This window comes from Mytilus galloprovincialis, chromosome 7, assembly GCF_965363235.1.
Source record: "Mytilus galloprovincialis chromosome 7, xbMytGall1.hap1.1, whole genome shotgun sequence".
Taxonomy (NCBI): Eukaryota; Metazoa; Mollusca; class Bivalvia; order Mytilida; family Mytilidae; genus Mytilus; species Mytilus galloprovincialis.
The window spans coordinates 12597695-12620970 of record NC_134844.1 but is presented as its reverse complement, the minus strand read 5'-3'; the positions used below and the strand labels follow the sequence as shown (position 1 = coordinate 12620970).

Below are 23276 nucleotides of genomic sequence, written 5' to 3'. Positions count from 1 at the left end.
ACGCATGTACGTATACATCTAGAAATGGTCTGTCGCATAGTTCGCAATGCTTCCCGTGTTATTAGGGATGTCAGTTAGTAATGTGGATATGAAATATGCGTTTAAGATTTCTCTCGGTGATCTTGCGCATTTCCAGAAATTGGGGACTTTGACCGAGAAGTGAATATTTCTTAAACGAGAAAAGTTATTGTCACTCTGTATTCGACGATTCCATTCATCAGTTTGTATTTTATTTGTCTACCGTATTTTTTACTCTAACTTTCCAAGATTGCTTTGTAGGAAAAACATCGTCTCGCAAAAAGATTATCACATATTCATGAAGATAATATTTGTATAAAATATCCATAATTTCTGGAATGAACCCATAATGTTTACGTTCAGTGTCAATAAAATATGAGTACAGACGCACCAGGAATAGTCTTTTCGTTAAGAATTTGTCGTAAAGGGTACAAAGCTTTTGTAAGAAATACAACTTTTTTTTTATCTCTATTGATGAAGTAATAGGATGTACATTTGTAGTCCGAGTGAACTTTGACACATATCCGATCTAGTTGAAGTTCTCAAGTCCAAAATACGTTTTACTATAAAGTGCTGGAAACAATTCAACGTTGCTATATTTGAATTAGTCCATATTTCACAACCATAAAAGACAGTAGGCAACACAATAGATTTATAAAGTTTTAGTAGAACGCTTGAATTTGCTAACTTTGAACAAACACCATTAAGAGCGAAAAATGAGTTCTTGCCTCTTCTACCTGCGTTTGATGTCCTTTCTGCTGATTTAAATAATACCCAAATGAGTATATTTTGCTGCTAACGGGAGAACACTGTTCGCAATATGCCAATCGTATAATAACCGAACTTCTCGTGGATTTAGGGAGAACTGCATTACACACGATTTCTTCGCATTGAAACAAAATCTCCATCTATGCGCATAATCAGCACGTGTATCTAACATTCGCTGTAAACCTGACGGGGTTGTGCCAATACATGAAATGTCGTCAGCGAGAGCGGGAGAGCAACTAGCTATATGATATACTACACCTGTTTTCTGGTTACATTTTTAAAGTTCAACCAACAATTCATTTGTAAATATTAAATACGGTAAACCAGACAATATCCCGCCCTACCTTACACCTTGTAATACAGGAAAAAAACAGTAAACCAGACAATACCCCGCACTGCCTTACACCTTGTAATACAGGGGGAAAATCAGAATGACACTGGTTAACAACTACAGAACTCATGGTACAAATGTATCAATATGACAGTCATTTATAACTGAACTCATTTTACCTGTTACCCCTATATTATACAATTTATACATTAAACCAATTCTCCATACAGTATCAACAGCTTTTTTACTATCTAAAAATGCAACAAATAGTTTACTGAATAATTCAAGTTTATGATAAATTGTCTCCTGTAGGTTAAATGATGCAGTTAAGCAACTAAGGTACTTTTGAAACCATTGCTGTTGGAGGTTCGGAATGTTTTTGTCATATAGCACAAACTGTATTAACCGAGCTTAATATCGCTTTCAAATAATTTCAAAACACAGGAGAGTAAACTTACTGGTCTGTAGTTATCAGGTGAAGTCTTGCACTTGGTTCCACCTTTGAAGATATGAACAAGGAGGCCAAGTTTCCAGCTCTTCGGTATTCGCCCTTGTTTGACGATGATATTGAATAGAGCGGTTACACACTTCACAACAGAGATACCTTCGTGCCGCAAATGTTCGTTTTGAACTCTGTCATGTCCGGCGGCTTTTCTATACTTTAACTGTCCAATTAATTCAGAAACTTCTTGTTCCGTTATCAAACCACCAGGTAAGTATTCACCTTCAACACCGCAGCTTTTAATAATTTCATTATATGTCCTCTCAATAGAACAATTAAATTCATTGTCAAAATTATCTTCATCCTTTGGCCGGTATAGATCATGGAAATATTCGGCGAAACAGTTGCCACAGACTCAGGAGTATTACACAATTTATTTTCATACACAATCTCGGGATAAACTTTAGACGAACAACCTTTCAAACGTTTTATTTGTTTCCAAAACAAACGAACGTCGCATTCTGCTGTTTCATTGAGATCGTCATAGCAGCTCTGCGCATATTGTTCATTAGCCGCTTGCTGTGCACGCCTAAATTCGGACTTAGCTCTTTTGTACATTCGATAAGAGTCAAAATGCATGCCTCGAGGCTGACCCTCTAATACCCAACATTTTCGTGTTGATCTTTCATTGTCATGTGCTAGTTTTACAGCTGCGTTCCAGTAAGGTTTTGTATGTGGGTTGAAACCGCATTTCGGCATTGCAATGTCTGCAGCAGTATGTAACATGTCATCAAATTCGTCATTGATGGCGTCAATATCAACGTAAGAATAAGAACTCATTTAATCTATCAACCTATCAACGGGATCGTTCATCAATTTTTGGAATTCAAATTCAATTTATCTGCTCACCTTTAACCTTATGCCAAGCAGGTAATTTGTCACGAGAGTCCATTACACGATGCGGGTTGGAGTCGATCTCGCTCCTTCATCAAGGATTTCATAGTACCTTAGTTTCCTATATAAACTTTGATTACATAGGATATAATCTAAGTTAAACATTGTTTGTTTGGTTATATATGTATAATTTGGCCCTGTATTGTGTATTTTACCCCGGCATACAACAAATGATGTCTAGATACAAATTTTAATAACTCTTTTGATTTAATACTATTTGACGAAGAGATGTCTTTACCTAAACAATTAGCATTTAAGTCACCTGCAATTATACAACTACCAAAAAGAACTGTAGTATGAATACATAGTGTCTAGTATATTTAATTCACTCTTATAGTTCTCAATGGAGTCACCAGATGGTAAATAAACACCAAAGATAAACAGTGATCCATAGGATTGATTTTTTAGTTCAATACCAGCTTTTCTACAAGAATTAATGTCACAAATTTCATGTACAGAAAACTGAAGTGAAGTTTTGTATAATATGTCAATGCCACCCTTACCATGATATGCATTATACCTAATGGGTAATGCATCAGCTTTACTTATGCAGCTGTACCTTTTTTTGTATTGTAGATAGTTAATGTAAAGACCTTTCTTTCAATTTATGTTCAGATATAACACATATATCACATTTACTGTCCTTTGACAATTTACTAAGACAAATAGTAGAGGACATGATACCCCTGACATTCCATGCTACTAATTTAATACTAGACATAGACACTAAAATTAGTAATACACTCAGAAATAATACAACAGTTGAAATATAAGTTTTATGCAGTATGAAAGTTTTTAGTTTTCGCCTTGTCGCTTGTACTCTCCTAGACATGTTGGTACCATTCCTGATTACTAAGCCAGCGTCTACAATATACGTTTTCACTCTCAACAATACTTTCACAACTTTCAGCTACGTTCAGCTTGGCAGACATATAGCGCGAACTATTGCGAGATTGAAACACTATAATGTATGTCACTTGCACAATTCTACTTTCTAAGTATGACATAATTCCGGAGCGAGTTGACTTCGAATCAATTCCTGACAAATAATACCTTGTAGACCTTTTCCGGGTATTGTTCTCAGTGACAAATTTCTATTCTTTGTGATGAAAAACAAATGTACTAATCAAAAGCTTCAAAACAGTATAAAAGAATTGAAGTTTGATTGACTTTGATTTCCTTTGCTATCTTCAGTATAGGGAAAACGGTACTATTTATTCTGCCATAGGCGACAATATTAACATTTTCTAAATTTACTACTTTTTATGATAAAAACCTGAATAAAACAGTTATATGTGGTGTTAGTACTTTATTATTCTGTTTTTAAAATTAAAGCCAAATAGTATCATGACCAACTTCCAACGGAGCTGGTTTATGTTATTCATGCCCACCGTCATTTTGCACCAAATTTATCAAATTTTGAAAGTCTTTTCGAACAATTCTCTAGAAAATATTTCAATAGGTTTCAAAACTTATATTGTAAATATACACACTGCAGTTATTCATAGATAAATAAAAAAATATATTGTACCCTTACATCCAATCACATCGCTACTAATTTGACTTCCTTCACCTGCCTTGGGTACACAAAAGGCCAACCTAATGCTGGTAAAATGTAATAGTACCGTTTAACTGGACCGTTAGACATCTCCGGTTCGGATGATCGCGTATGTAAAGACTGACGATGAACTGTTCTGTTAGGAGAGTTCACCGAAACACTATCTGGGGTAATGTGTGGGTTAACTTTAGTTGCGTATTATTGTTGACACGACATTTTCAGTTCGTAAATATAAAAAAGAAGATGTGGTATGATTGCCAATGAGACAACTGTCCACAAGAGACCAAAATGACACAGACATTAACAACTATAGGTCACCGTACGGCCTTCAACAATGCACATTTAAAACTTTTTTGTGCGTTAATTAATAATTTGCCGTGGCGTATCTGATCATTGTCAATCTGTTTATTTCTTTCCGAATACATATTAAAATAAAATTCACCAACGGCTTTAGATTGTTGATTTAATAACTTTAATATAGCTTCGTATTGTGTAAATTTACGTTCGCTGAATACAATGTGCTTGCTCAGTCTCTCGTTTTTGTCAGTAATAGGGTACACATATAATTTCTTAACAAAATCAACTCGCTTATTCTTAAAGAATATTGTTATAAAGTGTAATAACATGCATAATTTTATATGTACAGGTTGTTGGAAGAAACTTGTATTTTACCCTCTATGGATCTGTAGGGGGTCAGTAGTTAACCGTATAACGAATTTATCGAACGCTGGACTTTTTCTGCGGCGTTTTGTTGAAAAATAAACAACGAAACACACAACAAAATTAATAGATGACGTCGCCCTATGGATTTTACTAACCCTCTATGGATTCCTGTGGGGTCAGAAGCGAACCATATAACTTATAATATATAGAAATGCTCATGTCGTAGAATTGGAGCTAGCCTCCTGTTGAAGCTATCATATTTCTGCCTCCCTAATTATATGCCGTATTAGTTACTAGTCTTATTCAAGTTGGAAGGTCCCCTGCTGGTGACTACATTTGTACAGGTTTTCATAAATATTATCGCAGAATATTTTTCGTTCATACAATGGTATGGTATGATGTCGTCGTCGCCTTAAGATGTTTGGTTTCCAAACAATAACTTGAGTATAAGTGTATAGATCTCTGTGAAATTACAACGCTAGGTTTTGTACTTAAGGGTTGATTTTGAAGGCTATTATGATTATCGTAACTGTGCATGTTTAGGAATTAGGGGATTAAGGTGGCCAGCAACATTTTTTTTCTTGTTTCAGGACAATAACTTGTGTATATAAAGTAAATGAATCTCAGCCATGATTTGATTTTAGGAAAAATGGGCTAAAACAAATTTGATTGTTAATACTTTGTATAGATGGTTTATTCCTTGACCAATTTCAATGGGGTTAGATTTTTTAAAGGGCCCCGTTTTTCAATCAAGCCACATTGAGGTCCATTGGCAGGCGCGTAGCTCCATATACGCTAACACGCAGTTGCGTGCACATCGATTCGGCAAGCAAAAAAAAAAAAAATGCCAAAATAAAAATTTATAAATTAATTATGGTTAAAGGAAACACATATGTTGTTACTTTTTTAATTGGTGAACTTTCATTAAATAACGGCATTTCAAATTAAACGTTTTATTAGAGATCATGTAAAAATCGGACGGTAACTTGTATTTTTTACCAGATTTGAATTTATTATACTCAGTCTAAGACGTGTAGTTTCGGAGCACATTTTACAGAGTACGGCTTATCTGTTTGCGATGCGATGTACCAATCGAGATTTATCGAAACCATTTGATATTATTGAAAATATGCCGAGGCGATGTGTTCGACAGACTACCATGCAGAGCCAATCACCCTGAAAACACGCCAAAAGAGCATTGGAAAGTCTCATTATATGTTGCGTTCACACACGAAGACCATATGATAACGGAATTGGAGAGTAGAGGATGTCTGGTATTATCAGAAAATAGCTTCTTTGTGTCGTATCTGCTTCCTCGTGTTGTAGGACATATAACCAACGAATAATTCTCAACATTGTTTGAGACATACAAAATGACCTGGCATGTATTTGGCGGACAATTTCAATCGGGAGGTCGCTCGATGGAGAACACGTACGCTGGTTTATAACATCTCGCGAGTGCTACCATGCAGATTTATCAGTTTATTAAGTCTGTTGAAAATTAACAACGTCAGGTTATCATCGCTAGCATTACTGCATATTGATCGGGATTTCAGTGTGAATGTTGACAAAGTAATAGTAAAGTTCGTTTCTGCTTAGACCCGAAGAGCAGATTTTGGTCAATGTTGAGTAAATTCTGTAATTCAAAAATGTGTTGTTTATGTATTAAATTAACCATGATTACTCTATTCAGAAGATTCAAGTATTAATAGTTTTACGTTCATAAATTGTTTATAAGTCCTATCTACATGTAGCTCCTCTTTAAACCGTTCTATGACCGAAAACCGAAAAAAAAACATTTTTCTGCATTAAAGGGGTCCCAAAAATTTTTCGCCTCGCTCCGCTCGGCAGTAGTTGCTTGCACATCGTTTTCTTCTGGCTACGCCCCTGCAAATTGGGTCCTAAATTAAACTTTAAACATTATAAAATAGGGTTATTTGATATACAGAATCTAGCCGTCTATTTAGAATTTTCATTTTTCGACCGGATGTCCAATTTTCCATATTAAGGTCCATAGAGTTTAACATTGAACCTCGAGTTAAGTTAACGAAAACAAAACACCAAGTGGTTCTTTGGCATGCTGAATCTAAACATGTATTTAGATTTGCTATTTTGGGCAAGTTTTCAAGTTGGTTCAAAATTAAACTTTGTTATATTTCACCAAAAAAGAATATAATGAAAAGAAATTACATTAAGATTAAAAATAGACAGCACCAAATTCTAATTTTAGAGTGGAAATTCGGTATACATGTAGATATAGTTTGAAATTTACTATCTTGATTTTTTTTTTAAAGAATTTTGTTTAATCATTTTGTTAATGATGAATGGTATTTTGAAATAGTTTCTTTTTCTTTATCGTTTGGGGTAAATTCTATAAAGACATTCACGGAGGGTTTACTTTGTTTGTTTTTCTGTATGAATTAATTTTTCAAAATTATATTATATATATATATAAATACGTCTGAACCAGTGACAGCTCTATGATAGATTTTATCCATCGGATCACCAGTGATGGTGATATATGTCTGAAAAATACATTCTGTATATATGAGTCTAAATAATCGCCCAACAATGTTATATATGTAAAATTGCATTTTTTTTCTTCCCTGGCCGAGATTCGATCTCAATGATATGCTACAGAGATATCGTGGCACCAAATTGTGTTTTTGATATTGAAGTTGTAAATTGATGTAGAAAATGATACATATACATGCAATACCATTTTATCAAGCGAAAAAAAAAGAAGCGCATCGGGCACAGCGCAAGGTGATTTGGTGCCACGATATCTCAGTAGCATGAGTTCGAATCCCGGACAGGAAAGAACAGGTGTTTTCCAGTCTGGGTGATACAGTAAAGTGTTCGGTTTTGTCAGTTTGTATGGCACCTTCTCTTTTGTAATCTATCATACGAGTGGTAATTTCCATGCTTGAAAATGACTAAAAAAAGAGAAAAGACGATGCTTTTTTCTAACTCATACCTTTTCCGCTTCTATTTTTAAAAGTTCTACAGCCCGTAACTGAGAAGTGATCGAATTGATGTTTCTTTACCGTCAAAATTGGCTACGTTATCTACAAACTTAATTGAGTAGTGACCGAACTATTGGTACTTTAACGTTAAAAAGATTGACAATGCTGACAAACTTTCATGTGTCGATAATCAAGTTTAATACCGATAATATTGAAAATAATTCTAATAATATGAAACAAAATATGTCCATGCACCATTTCGATTGGGCGAAAGGTGGTCATTTCTTCAAAGTCAGAACAGAAAAAAAAAAGATTTATGGAAGGACGTCTTGATAGTATTATTTCCTTTACAATTTTACCCAAAACTAAAAGAAATATACTGGTAAACAATTAAAAAGGTGTTTGATAGGAATGAAGTTCTTTATTTTTTTTGGACTACAATGTGTACCGTATGTGTGATGGATTTGAATTCAATCAATAACTTTAAAATGTTTTCTCATATGTATACACAAAAGGGAGGACTGGTATTTGTACTTCGTCCGTTTCACATGCCAAACTTTTTTTCTAGCACAGTTTAAACGGGAAAATTTTGTTGAGAATTTTTTTTAATATGACAAAATAACGAGCAAAACTATTTCTTGCAATGGCACATACAGAAAATATTTGGATTTCTAGTTCGGGTTTGAAAAAGAAATTTCGCCTTTTCTTGAGCCTGTTTTGTACATTTAGTTTAACAGATATGATCCAATGGAAATTTTCACATGGAACCTTCGGTAAATAGGAAAATGAAAAGATATGGGGTAATTTACAGAGAGACCACACTCCATCCATGAGAAAAACGGAGGGAATTTAAAAATCTAGAGGTCTCCACAAGGCTTTCAACAAGGGTGGAATCTCACTCCTTCTGAAAAGCTCTAAATCGCCGCAACGTGTACATACGTTTGATCATCAAGAGATTCTGGTTTCTCTTTTTGTGTGTCATTAACATTCAATTCGGATTTGAATTTAATTTACCGAAACATTTCTGTACATTAAATCTTAGGACGATCAGAACATTTAAAGGACGCAACAGATCGAAGTACAATTTTAAGTAGTACATAGATGTGCAATAATTCAGCTTCCTGTACATGTTCATGAAGTTCTAAATTTTGAATGTTGATTTCTTAAAAAAAAACACCATTTTTTTTACAATAAAAAATCTCAAAATGTCCGTGAACAATGAAAAAGTTTGACCATGAAAAATCACATATCTAAGAAAAGCAGTCGTTTAATTGATTATAAGAAAGTTTCAGTATATCATGTCAAATTTCTTTAATTTGAGAGTTTTCCTTTAGTTACAACATTAATGTAGCTCCATGTCTGATGGTGAAATAAAAATGAATGTCTCAGAAATGGTGAATTAGTTTCCATAAATGACAGATGAATCGGGCCAAGCTAAGAAACTTACAGTAAACAGACTACTGTAACATTAACACACTCGTCGAACTGCTTAAAAGATTTGTGTTTATGACCAAAAATTTATATACAACTTCATTTATAAATTAATCTGAATTTCATAGCGCATCGTCACAATAATGAAAGTTATAAAAAAAATCTATAACCAGCAGATCTATACTTCTATAAAGAAAGTATTCTAGTACAAAAGGGTATTTATTATAAAATGCATGGTCCTAACTATAGAATAGATAGTTTACCACAGAAATCTTAAACGGAAGTTTCGACAATTTTAAACAGAAGAGATTTGAAAATAAATTTAACTTTAAATAAACACTGAAATAATTTTAATACCTCGAAGGTGTAAAGAATAAACCAACAATCTCAATCTTTAAAAGTGTCTTCATTGCACTAACCGACGAGTTCATGTTTACAGTAGAAACAGTGGATGTGACTCCAATAAATTCATTATCATTGTAGTCATGAATATTTATCGCTTATATTAAATTGATAAAGATTTTATCGAGGTCGAACCAACTGTTTCTACAGCTAATATCAGTTACATGTAACATGATCTCGTCGATTCGCACGACGAAGCCATTGTTTATGACAGAACACACATTCTTGATTATGTATTTTTGTTTCCGTCAGTTCGAAAGTATTTGATCATTACAACTCCTTTGTATTTCATAATATGTGTCATGAACAAAGACATATGTTCGATTGAATAATGATTTCTTCGTAACAAATGATAGAAATTTCGGAGATCCCGTATTTGATCCTTTACCGTTAAAATGAAAATGCCAATGACAGAGGTTGATTATAAAAAATGTTTTACTGTGTTAAAAAAACTTCGACTTAAACAATGAAATTTTACACATTGGACATGAAATATTTTGTCGATGAAGAAAATTAAATTATGTCACTTCTGAAATAAGTTTGTCGATAACGTAACTTATTCTGACGGTAAAGAAACGCGAATTCGATCACTACTCTGGTACGGGCTGTATCAATTATTGTTGATGAAAGACATTGTGTAGGTAATATCAGAACACCCGAATTATCTTTACTGAATTGGTTTACCTTTCTGCTGTTTATAAAATTGACAATATCAGCGGTTTTTATTGATGCACGATTCACCTAAATTATATCGATTAATGACCCAAAGCATACCCTGTTCTAACAAGAAAACATTGCAAAACATACCCTGTTCTAAACAAAAATATTAAAAACATATCCTGTTCTATTTCAAATTATTCCACTAAAATAAAAACATAACACCAAACAATTTTAATCTTTTTTTTACAGATATGATCACATCTCTTCTTGATACAGGGGTATCTGCTCATGAAATCGAAACAAAACATAAAATTTCACTTTTGATACTAGCGATGAAGGGTAATGGTCAAACCAATAGGAAAGCTGTTTCAGATTTACTGCTGCGTGGTGCTAATCCAAACATTTTCCCTGAAGGACAAGACTCTCCATTGGTTGTAGCTGTCGAACATGGACATCCTGACATTGTTGATATATTAATAAAAGCGGGAGCTAAGATCAACCATATAGGAAAGATGGGAGATGCTGCTATACATGTGTGCTGTAAACAAGGTATGTAGAATTCAAAGTACAGTGATTATTGACTTAAAAAAAGGCCAATTGTTTTCGGCTTTGAATTTTTCATGAATGATTTTTCTGCTACCGACCTAATACTATATAATATATATGGATATGGAGTTTCTGGCCCATATATCGTATTGGGTCACTAGCACACTATGTAACTAATAATACCCCAGGGGCGGATCCAGGATTTCAGATTAGGGGCGCAAATTATATATTCGCCGAGCGGAGCGAGGCGGAAAAACTTTTGAGGTAAAATTATTGAAATATTCTTCTAAAGGGGTGCAATATAGGTATTTCGAACTATTCTGAGGTAAATTTAGCGTGAAATTAAAGTTTCTAGCAGAAACCGCCTAAATCCACCCTGTCAACAATATGCAATCACTAGTGACTGACTACCGGATGGACGGACAGATGTAAAACAATATATATGTATATATATATGTTCCTTTTCCGCGTAGAACTTCAAGTTATGATGGCAAGGTCTCCTACAAATTAGAAAATTTTACAACAATCTTCTAACACCCCTTACTTACGCACTAAGAGATTCATATTGCATACTTATGAGTTTATAAAGCTACAGTTATAAAGCTGCAGCCCTAAAAACAAAATCTGAAGACCATGCGAACATTTTATTTTGATTCTGTGTTCCTATGCAAACCAATCTACAATTGGTTAAGACACCTTTTTGTAAGATGATCTATAAAGCAATATCAGGTAATAAATATCTCAACTAATCCTTGAAAGACATGGTGCTGGTAGTTGTGACAAACAGAAATACAGAAACATCACAAAAAGAAATTACCCTTGTTTGCACATCGCCGGTCAATGTGTCAAAGCCGATTGTACATGCTTTCAATAATGTGAAATGAAATCGGTTCACATTAGAATTATTTTACCACTCCATAACACCATGAACACCAGCCTCGACAAACTTGGTTAAGACGATGGAAATGTGAAGAGTTGACAGATAGACAGGCGGACCGACGGAAGCAAGGTTAGACGAGACATATCAAAACAGCTCACCTGACCAATACTTGTTTTAGATTTGGCAAACGAAAATTTCTACTTTTCTCCGTGAATTTGAATTGTCCTCTCTTAAATATATCTGTTTTTACTTTTTTGATTTTCGGAGGTCGTGCCAGACTTTATATATACTGTGTTCGGCACAAACCGCATCAAATCAGAATGAGATGATTTACGTAGTTATGTTTTTTTTTCTGAGGATCCCATTCATGTAATAATGCGGCACATAATTCGGAAAAAAAATTTCAGGTTACAAGTAAGAAATATATAAAGACACAGAGATACAAATCATAAACTAACCTTTTGCTCGAAACATTATTTCTACATTAAGAAAGAATCTCACCTTGACTGTTTTCTTGGCCCATGCCATGATGAAATTGTGAAAGTGAGTAAGTCCGTTAAGGATGCTTTGGAAATTCGATTATCAAAGAAATTGATTATAAAAACCGCAAATACAATGTAACAATTGTTTGTACTTCAACTGCTAAACCCCTATTTCATTTGTCATCAAGCGCAGCTCCGTGTTTGACACCTTCCTTTTAGGTATATATATATTACAGAACTTAAATAAATCGTAGGTCAGTTAAATGATAAAAACGTTGACTCTGTTAAACTGACTGTTTTATATACTTTCAATGTTAAAAAAGATGGAATTGTCTCTTCTGATACTTAAATAAGTTAGAAGACAACCCATGCTTTGCAAATTTTAGGGGGGCGCACGCCCGCCACGCCCCCGCCTAAATCCGCCCCTGTTTGAGTGTATTCCATACATCCTTGTTTTTATAAGTGCAATTAAATTAGACAAAAAGATCAATATGTACCGCAATAAATCCAAAAGAATAAAAAAATAAATAAACAGCTGCGCAATGAGCGCATGATACGCCCGTCGTGTTTTTAAAGAATCAAGTTCAATAACTTATCAATGTTATATCAGAAATTTATGAAATGATTAAAGACAGGTTATCTTAATAGATATAAATCATTTAGCAAAGTTTAATGTAAACTGCTCATTTCACTTTAAGGATATCATCCGAAAACTTGAAAATCACTCTTTTGTATGAATATAATCCCATAACTCGAAATCGTAAAATCTAAAATAAAAAATAAAATGAATGGAGCTTACATATATAAAATATTTCCCAGAGTTTTATAAAAAATGCTCTGAGCATTTTTCAGGTATTGTCCGAAAACTGACAAATACCCCTTTTTGTAATGAATAAAACCCCATAACATCGAAAACGTATTATCATCCAAAATTTATAAAAAAAGAACCGTAGCTCACGTCAATAAATATTAACAATTCTCCAAAGTTTCATTCAAACTGGTCAAAGCGATTTTTAGTTAATGTCCGACATGTTGACGACGGACGGACAGACGGACGGACGGCTTGACGGAACTCAAGAAAAATTACAAAAATCAATTTAGTTTCAATTGTCAATCGAATTTTAATGCCAAATAAGAGTTTTGACCCCCAATATCATGTTCCACTGAACACAGTAATGATAGTGCACGTGGGGCATTCGTGTACTTTGGACACATTCTTGATTTTACTTGATTGTCTTATAAAGATGAAGAGAATATATTAGTTGTATTCCAGATAGTTAAGTTTAACCTAGTTTGATATATGTGTTTTGTAATTTCTTTTGTATTTTCACATTTAAACTTGGTAATCATAATTCATCTCATATACAGATAAACTAATTAAATCATTTTGCATTACTTGTGTTTGTCCAGATACTGAATCGAAGTGGCAGATTCTTAAGAAACTTGCTGCAGAAAGGACAACGCTAAATATGACTAACCAACACGGTGATTACCCCTTGGAACTAGTATTGAAAAACTGTTCGCCTGCAAGGACAAACATTTCACGTAAAGGATATACTTCATGTAACCTACTCTTCGGTAGACTCAGGAATAGGCATCTTGAAATAGAAAATTGTATATCTGATATGTTAAAAAAAGGAGCAAATCCTAACTGCACTGATCCTGGCAGAGACTCGCCACTTATTCTAGCAATCAAGAAAAACATAGATAATGTGGTCTTGTCTTTGCTCAATGCTGGTGCAGATGTCTCCCATATTGGCGAAAACGGAGGAACAGTATTAGAAGTCTGTATAAATCGTAAGTACCATATATTTGTAAACATCAACTTCTTCCGATTTTTACTCATGGCCGATTTTTGGCGTTGCTTACTCTCGACAAATGTCGATTAACTTTTTTAAATTTTTTTATAATATTACATTCAAACACGAAATAAAAGATATATTTCAAACTGCTTCTCTTGATCAACATACCATATTAAACACACAAAAGAAAACATTGCCTGGCAAAATCATCAACTGAATCCATTAATATTTTGATGCTGTGTTTTATTATTTTGCTGATATTTCCTGCCTTTGGATAACACATTTCGCAGCAAAGAGTTATTGACAAAGTTAAGGTTACCAGTGTTTAATTTGCATGTCAGATTATGGGCGTATTACGTTTCCGCAATTTTAGCAAAAATCCAGTTTTACGTTTCCGCATTTTCGTGCATTACTTTTACGAAAAAAATAGATATTACATTTCCGCATTTTTACCTGTATTTCATCTGTAAAAAATGTTTATAATGATATATATATAAGACTTTATTTTATTATAGTGATTTTGGTGCCTTTTATAGCTGACTATGTGGTAGGGGCTTTTCTTATTGCTGAAGAGCGAAAGGTGACATAAAGCTGTTCATTTCTGTGTAATTTGGTATCTTGTGGACTCTCATTGGTGTCATTTAACATCTTTGTTTTTATATCAACCCTGACATATAGTTTGTTGTTCGAACTGTTTCACACTTTTCATGTCGGGCTTTTTCTAGACGGCTTTACAGTATCGGTTTTTGTAATTTTGAAGGCCTTACGGTTGCCTATGATTGCTTACATTCACTTCACACTGATTTGAACTCCGGTGAAATATTTGTCACTGGGCGTAAAAATAGCAACCAACAAACAATCAATCAATTAACAATTAAAAACGAAAAAAATAGGCATAAGCAAAACATTAAGACGAATAATAATGCAAGAATACCCCCCCCCCCCCACCATGTTTACCTGGCAAACGAAAGAGGCATACATTCAAAATAAAAATGCGGAAACGTTTAACAAAATCAATGTAAAAACAATGCAGAAAAGAGTAATACAAAAATGCGGAAACGTAGGAATTTTTATGCGGAAACGTAGTGCCAATTTGCGGAAACGTAAAACGCCGCAGATTATATGAATGTATGAATGGGGAAGTTCCGAGCTAGCACAGGTGTAATCCGGATGTTTAGACTTGAAGTCGTCAGTGAATATTTAGACCCTTCGACAAATGTTTGTAAATGCAATTGCAATTGACTTGGTATAGGTATTACAAATGATAGGTACAGACTGATATTTTAAATAAAATTTACTGATTTTATTTTGAATGATATTGTCCAAGTTAATCGCATCGGGACCTTTGTTGGCAAAGCAAGAAACAATCATTTATTTCTTTAACAGACAATGCAAAATGCGATAAAGACAAATCCATTGTTATAAATAACTTTTCCTTTTTTTTTACCTGCAGTGCTATAGTCTAACTATTGAATTCGTTCCTTTTCATTTTTTGTTCGTACCTTTTCGATTCGTATTTGATGAAAATTAACAGAGATATTTTATTTTGAGGTTATATGACAGATATTATTTTTAATGTTGATGTTGACATGCATATTTAATTTCAAGGAAACTGTTGATCAAATATTGTTGATTTATTCTTCACAGAAAGAAGTAGTGAGACCATAGTAATAGCAGTTGTTGAAAAGGGGCTTACCGGGAATACTCCTCAATCTTTAGGACAGTTCCCACTTGCTCGCCTTCTTGATGAAGGATTTAGTGATTCATTGTTGACTGTTATGATTGAAAATGGCGCGAATCCAAATTTTGTTCAGCATGGAGAGGATTCTGTTTTAATGAAAGCTATCAAGGAGAAGCGGTACACACTTTGTCGTATTTTAATTGAGGATGGTGCTAATGTAAATTTCAAGAATCCAGAAGGATTGACAGCATTTGATATTTTTACAGGTAATTTGACAAATGATAACGCAGACACGGAGGTTTGTTATATGCATAATTAAATAGATATAAAATGTAGAAAAAAAAACTTCGGAGATCTCTTTCATACGTTGCAATTTCGTTGTATTACAGTAAGTTATATTGATCTTGTTTTACAATCTAGTATTGATTGCATTGTTGTAATACAATTCTGCTAGGAGGCAAATAACCTAAGCACTGTGCATTTCGTCTTCTCAGTCTTCTTTTGTTATAAAATATTCCATCGACATCCGATGATTACATACTCTATACATTTGAATGTGTAATTTGTGTGGCTAATCTTTTTATGTTTTGTATTTGCATTTTTGAATGACATTTTCATTTTAAATTGAATAATTCTAGAATTTAAGATTTAGTATATAACTGTAATGTGAAAATTTTATTCGTTCTATACAATTATATTCATATTTGATAGTGTGGTTTAATTGTCAATGAGTCAACAAGCCACTATGGATATATGACCGAGGGTGTCAATAACTACAAATCGCCTTATGGGTTCAACAATAAGCAAAACCCATACCTTGTCTCAGCATGAAAAACGTGAGACACGAATCAGGAAAAAAACGAATTAAGAAGTTAAACAAAATGAAAAGCAAAAAACAAATATGGCAGGTCAAAAAGCAATGAAATATAGACTATAAGCTTAAGTCTTTGATATATCAGGTACATACAACATGAAGCACAGTTTATGTAAATAGTATTCAAAAGCACAATATGAATGTATAGCTATAATGGCATGCACAAGTAATTGCAATTATTTACAATAATATATACAAGTAAATAATATCATTTGAAATATCATAGCACTAAATTTTGAGTTACAAAGAACCAAAAGTAAACTAAATTGACATTATTCATAGCATTCACATAGTAATACATTAAACATGATTGGACATATAAGAGAATACAAAGTCTTAATCAATGTGCAGGAGATGAGAAGCAGCATATCCATACTCGACTGGAGTAACTTTATTTTCAGTGTTTGGAGTCATTTGTCATCTATTTCCCTGTACTTCCTCTTTCTTGGGATACGTTTCCCGCCAGCTCTGTACTGGATCAATGTTAGAGCATGGAAGGCTTCTTCTTGTCTCAACAAACTAATCATACTAAAGATGTTTGGGTGAGCTGCCTTTACTAACTTCTTTAGCTTACTATGCCAACCTTCTAAATGGTTTGTTGATTCCACAGACTTTGTTCTCTACCCAGTAGCTGGTTACATAGTTTGTAAAGTTAAGTGTTGGTGTAGTAGTATCTGAATCATCGATGTCTTCAAGTGCATTAAACCAAACATCTTCAATTGTATTGGGTGGTAAAAGTGGCAGTACTGCAGCTCTACGAACAAGTTGGTGAATGTCGCCCTTTTCATTGTATTCAGTTTGCAGACCATGCTTCTGTGCATTTCTCCAGATAAACTGAGTGTAGTGGAAAAAGCACCCTTTGATGTTGTTATCCGGGAAGACTGAAGTCGCTGCATTTCTGATGGCTATTTCATAGTCGAGGAACATCTTGACTGGTTGAAGTAGGATGTTGAAGTTGTTACATAGATCTTTAATAATAGTTAGTAGCCTTGTGTACATCTGCTGGTCTTTACCGTGTAGGAAACAGTAAACCAGTGGAAACATAGTACCATCAACGTTGGCGTGTAATGTGTACAGCTGGTAGAACAGTGTTGGACAAACATAGAATGTTCCATCACAGTAGATGGTGTCTGCTGCTGCTGCTAGATTATATAGGTTCTCTTGGGTACTGAATACAAGCATTCGCCCATTGGTGTTATCATCTGCAAGTAGGAAGGGTTGGCCAGTAGTAGTTTGAGCCCATTCACCATCTGCTGTGATATCTTCTACTGTTGTTGGTAGTGCTGGTATTAGCTTGTGTCTCTCGTTGTAAAGCTGGTCTTTGCATGAGTAGAAGGTTGGTATGTGTTTTACTAGTTGGTGTGTGTCATCATTCTATTCCTGGTCTCTTAGTTTTACCAATTCTTCTTCATAAATAGTTGGTATTGCAGTGAGTTCATCTTTACAACGAGAATTCATACGTTGTAATACATCGTCTACTCTGAGTTGCATTCTGTCTGAGGGATGGTTGTGATTAGCATCCACTTTGGTTGGTATGTTGTTGTGTGTGTTGATAGTAGCAGGACAGTTACGAGTAGAGCATTTCCATTACATCTGTCGCCACGTCTTGACTTTATCTGGAACTTGTAGTAATTGTAGTAATTGTGGTTTCCTAATCTATTTTTTGTAAACTTGATATCTAACTGTGCATTAGCCCTGATGAACTGAGAATGATCATTACAGGAAAAATCTTGCTACTGATAGTAATGCTTAATTGTTTGGTAGAGCTTGTGGTCTTCAGTTAAGACACTGAGCACAAGTTAATAGTGTTCAAAGTTAATCAAACTTCAAAGTCATTTGGCTTTGCTTAATCTATTAGGCCAATTTATACACTTATCATACCATCTAAGTGAAACAACAAAATACTTAAGGAAGTTCGCTCCTCAGTTTCAAAATAACAAGATTTTCATTACACTTAGTAAATATTGTAAGGGGAGTAATAAAGGAACCAAAAAAGCCAAAAGAAATATATAGATCATTGTGCCTGTTTTCGAGATATAAGCCATTGAAATTTTGGCTGGAAAATATTCTCTTTTGATTTTTCATATTTTTTCATTGATAACATTATGTTCTCAAAATTATTAAAAATAGCATCGATTTTATAAGACTTTTACAGATGGCTTATAATTATAAATGTAAAATATTTATAACAGAAAAAATTGGAGTCAATGGGCAAATTGTTTTAAGGCATTCAAATGGATAACACCAGAGAATTCCGAAAAGCTGACAAACATTTCAAAATATGACAAGCGAACAATTTTAAGTGCAACAAAATACAAACGACAATGCAACACACACATACACGAACTATAAGATAACAACTGCAATTTACCTGACTTGGTACAAGACATTTTAAGAAAGAATGGTATGTTGAACCTGATTTTGTGGCTAGCTTAACCTTACACTTTTATGGCAATGTAATATATAACACTAAATGAATGCATTATATGTCAGGACAAATAGATGCAAGAACATACAGGACAGGGAAATACAAAAATGAAAAATTCAATTGTACATTTCGACATGCTAACCACAGATTAAAAACTAACACGTAAAATATTCTAGGACAACACACAAAAACAATACAACAGAACCACTAACTGTCCGCCACACGACTTCATCAATAATACAACAGTGACGTCACAGATACATTTTATAAAAATTAGATATAATTCATGATTAGATTTGTAATTATGTTATATCATGTATTTTACAACAATTTCAAGAATATTACTTAATTCAAAAACTTATAAATGAACTTAAATTAAAAATATAAGTTAAGGCTAGAGGCTTATGACATAGGACAGATGCAAAAAAGCGGAGGGGTTAAACATTTTTTTGTGAGAACTCTACTCCCTATACATCTAGCCATTGTAGAATAAAGTGACACATAGCAAAAACATGTTAGTCTGTTGGTTATCATCATATATTGACACACTTCATATGCATGGTACATTGAATAATTTTACTATTTCTCAAGGTTTTAATTACTAGATGTTATAGGGCTACTGAAAAAATATTGCTATATATCGTTTTCAATTAAAATTTAAGAGAAAGGTTATTTAATTTTCAGTTCGTCATTGATTAATTTTGTTTTTGTTATGCTCAAGTTATTTTGTGTTATTCCAAAGGTATTCGGTAGCACGGACGTAAGTTTTCATGGACGCTTATATTATAGTTGCTGAATATTGAATTATCCCGTTAGCGATTGGCTTTTCGTTAGCTTAGCATGTGTTGTATAACTTCAAAAGGTACTACTTGAAGTACTTTTGACCAATCAAAATAAAGCATTTCCTAATATACAAATTATTTAAGAATTATATTATTGTAGCTGGTTATTTAAAAGCATAATGGAACTTTATGTTTGTTTATTGTAAAGGTCACTGTAGACAACATCAGGTTACAAGTGCGTTGACGAAGCACAGAGATGAGCAAGGTATATATTTATATATCAAAAATCAATCCGATTCAATCTATGCGAGACGAAGACATAATTTCGCGACATAAATCTATTTGTTGATATTCCAATATTTCCTATAAGTAATGTTAATTTAATAGCCAACTTAATTATATAATTTTATCATTCAGAATCATTGGAATTTCAGGACAAATTGTCCTATCACATTTGTTTTTTACTTTTACATACATATATGTCCCCCTTGTAAAAGCAACAAACAAACAAACAAGCAAAAAGAAATACAAAAAAATAGATTTCGTTTTCTCAAAGAGCCATGACCAGGGTGAATGCTCATCTTTTTCAATATTTTTACCATCTAAGACAATCCAAAAAAAAATTGAGTCATTAGACGAAGATAAACATCATCAGTATATAAAATATTATTTTGTCACTAAAAATTAAACGCAAGTTCATATTACTAAGTACATGTATTCATCAGGTAATGAGCTTTACTGTTTGATGTGCTTAACGGTTGTCATTCCTGAAACTTTGACAGTGTGCTTTTTGGTATGGGGTTTCATGAATATTGACCTACAGTTGCTTAATTCGACCCCTTGTTATCTCTGGTGGAGGACTCTCTCATTGGCGCTCATACATCTTCTCATTTATATTGTCTGTAACAATATTATCGCCGAAAAGATAACGACGGAACGAATCCATAAATATGTCACTGTAAACAATTTTTTTTTAAACACTAACCCACACATATATTAGGATGTGGTGAAGAGAACGGTTGATATTCTCCGAATTGGGAAACAGGTTTGCGTCATTTATTACCTGTCATGAGAAGAGTTAACACCTAATTGCGGATTCAAATTAATAAAACGCCGGTGTATGGAAATCCCCCTACCTTAAATCTGAAATTATTGGTTTTAGGACTTTGCTAGAAAGAGCAAGAATCTTAAGTAAAATATTGTAGATACTGAAAAATAACGAAACAAAAAACGTAACACAAAAAACGTAAGCAAGGAAAACTGGACCGGTTAAATCCGAAATAGTGAAGAACTTTGAAGCTTCTGAATGATGAGCAGATCCTCCTTGTGCACCCTCTCAAGTGTGAATGCCAATAGATATCGATGAATCTATGTAATTTAAAAATATTGCCAGTATAGAAGAAGGAATAAAAGGATCATAAGAGAGAATGTGATCTGTTGAAACCAAACAATAAAACAAATTTTGAAAACAGTTAGGTACGATTGTTGTTTATATCTTTTTTGAATGGATGGTCAACATCCTAATGTTAGTTCTCACACATAAAACTCTGTAACAATTTCAGACTTATCATTAGAAGATGTTCTGCAATCTTTCATGGAGTTTGGAATAGACGTCAACCAGAAATCACAGTCTGGAGCAGTTCCGTTATTAGTTGCAGTTTGGTTAGAATCTTTAGATATGGTGAGATTGATAATAGAAAAAGGAGCAAACGTTAACATTATGGATGAAAATGACGACACTCCCCTCACATTTGCCTTGATGAATGGTCTTGACGACATCGTGGATATACTGTTGGTATCAAATGCGAATGTAAACCCACGAGCTTGTAAATCTTCGAATCATAGTAAGTTGTCTGAAATTACAGAATCTTTAGTTTTGATGTCGTTTTTTTTTTGCATTGTTTTGTAGATCGGTAAAATATGCGACCAACAAATAATAATCTAAATTGTATGTTACATATAATATAAGACAATGTGGTATGAACGCCATTGAGACAATTCTCCATCCAAATTTGTAAAAGTAACCATTATAGGTCAAAGTACTATCTACAACACATAGCCTTTGCTCACACTGAACAGCAAGCCATAAACGGTACCTAAACAATCAACCTGTAATAACAACCGTCTAATATAAATAAAACACGAGAAACGAGAAGCGTGTATGAACCACATTATTAAACGACAACCACTGAACATGAGGTTCCTCACTTAGGACAGGTGCAAACAAATGCAGCGGGTTTAGACGTTTCAATAGGTACCAACATCCAACCTTACCTGAAACAATATTGCTGCATTAGAACATAAAAAGACGCACTATAAACTGTCAATTAAAATGGCTTAACTTAAATCGAATACATTTGCTATATGACTCAATGTAAATACAAAATCAATAAAATAATGGGAGAAAATAAACAATTTCAGAAAGTCAACCATATCCTTGACCAGAAAGCCACCATATACGTACTTGTCTATTCATCTTATGTGTTCAAAACATCCGATTCTGTGTGTCTCATATCTGTTTTACACATTATTTTACATATTTTGAAAATCTCATATTATAATATATAAAGAATGAAAACAAATTACAGATCAGAACAACAAAACATTAGAAGATAACTTTCAGAAAGAACCCATACTTACTAGAATAATACGAGATGAGAAGACATTATCAGATAAGAAAAAGAATAAATATGTTAAACTACTTCTTGAGCATGGAGCAGATTCCAATATAACAGATCCAGGGAAAACCTCTTCACTGATGTACGCTGTTGAGCTTCGTATGGAACAAACAGTTGAAAATCTGTTGGAACATGATGCAGATGTAAATTATGTGGGAAAGGACAACTTTACAGCTCTACATACATACTTTATTAATGTTGGAGGTGAAATTAATATTATACATTTTAAAATAGATATAGGAAGATGTGGTGTGAGTTCCAATGAGACAACTCTCCATCCAAATAACAATACATATTTAATACAATATTTTCCAGACATACAACAAATTTAGGTCACACTTGAATTTTGTGGCACCTATTGTCATCTTTGCGTGATCGTATCATATACGTTTTGGACAGGACCCGTTTCTAAACTCTGCCAGTCTTATTAGATCGAATCTAGAAATCGCTAGACTACAATTGAAATTATAAGATTCCATGTCGTAAGATTTGAATGAAAATGGCTGGAAGGGAAAGGTTGATTTTAAAACTTTACGGTCTGTGCATCCGTTTGTCTGTTCGTCTGTCTGTCCTGCTTTAGGTTAATGCTTTTTGTTGAGGTAGTGTTTGATAAAGTTGAAGTCCAATGAAGTTGTAACTTAGTACACATGATTCCTTCAATATGATCTTTTTAATTGCAATTCAAAATTAGAGTTTTTAACCAAATTTAATGGTCCCCTTAACATAGAAAAAGATAGTGCGAATGGGGCATCCGTTTCCTAAAAAGTTATGCCATGTAATGTATGAAAATGTACAATCATATAATGTAAACATGTAATAACCATATTAAAATAAGAAAATGAGTTATGTTTGCTAATGGGGCAGATATCCACTGCAATTTTTAATTATATTGAGTTATTTATTTTGATGTATTGGTAACTAAATCATTGT

At 33.6% G+C, this 23276-nt stretch overlaps 1 protein-coding gene across 1 annotated transcript in view; it reads left to right on the top strand.

Moving 5' to 3' along the window:
- The window catches only part of LOC143082335 (uncharacterized), a 48507-nt gene that overhangs the window by 6385 nt on the left and 18846 nt on the right, over nt 1–23276 (top strand). The window contains exons 2-7 of the mRNA XM_076257977.1: nt 10443–10742; nt 13512–13898; nt 15551–15850; nt 19877–19933; nt 21231–21512; nt 22257–22550. Coding sequence (XP_076114092.1) covers nt 10443–10742; nt 13512–13898; nt 15551–15850; nt 19877–19933; nt 21231–21512; nt 22257–22550 — 1620 coding nt within the window. The remainder of the gene's footprint in view (nt 1–10442; nt 10743–13511; nt 13899–15550; nt 15851–19876; nt 19934–21230; nt 21513–22256; nt 22551–23276) is intronic.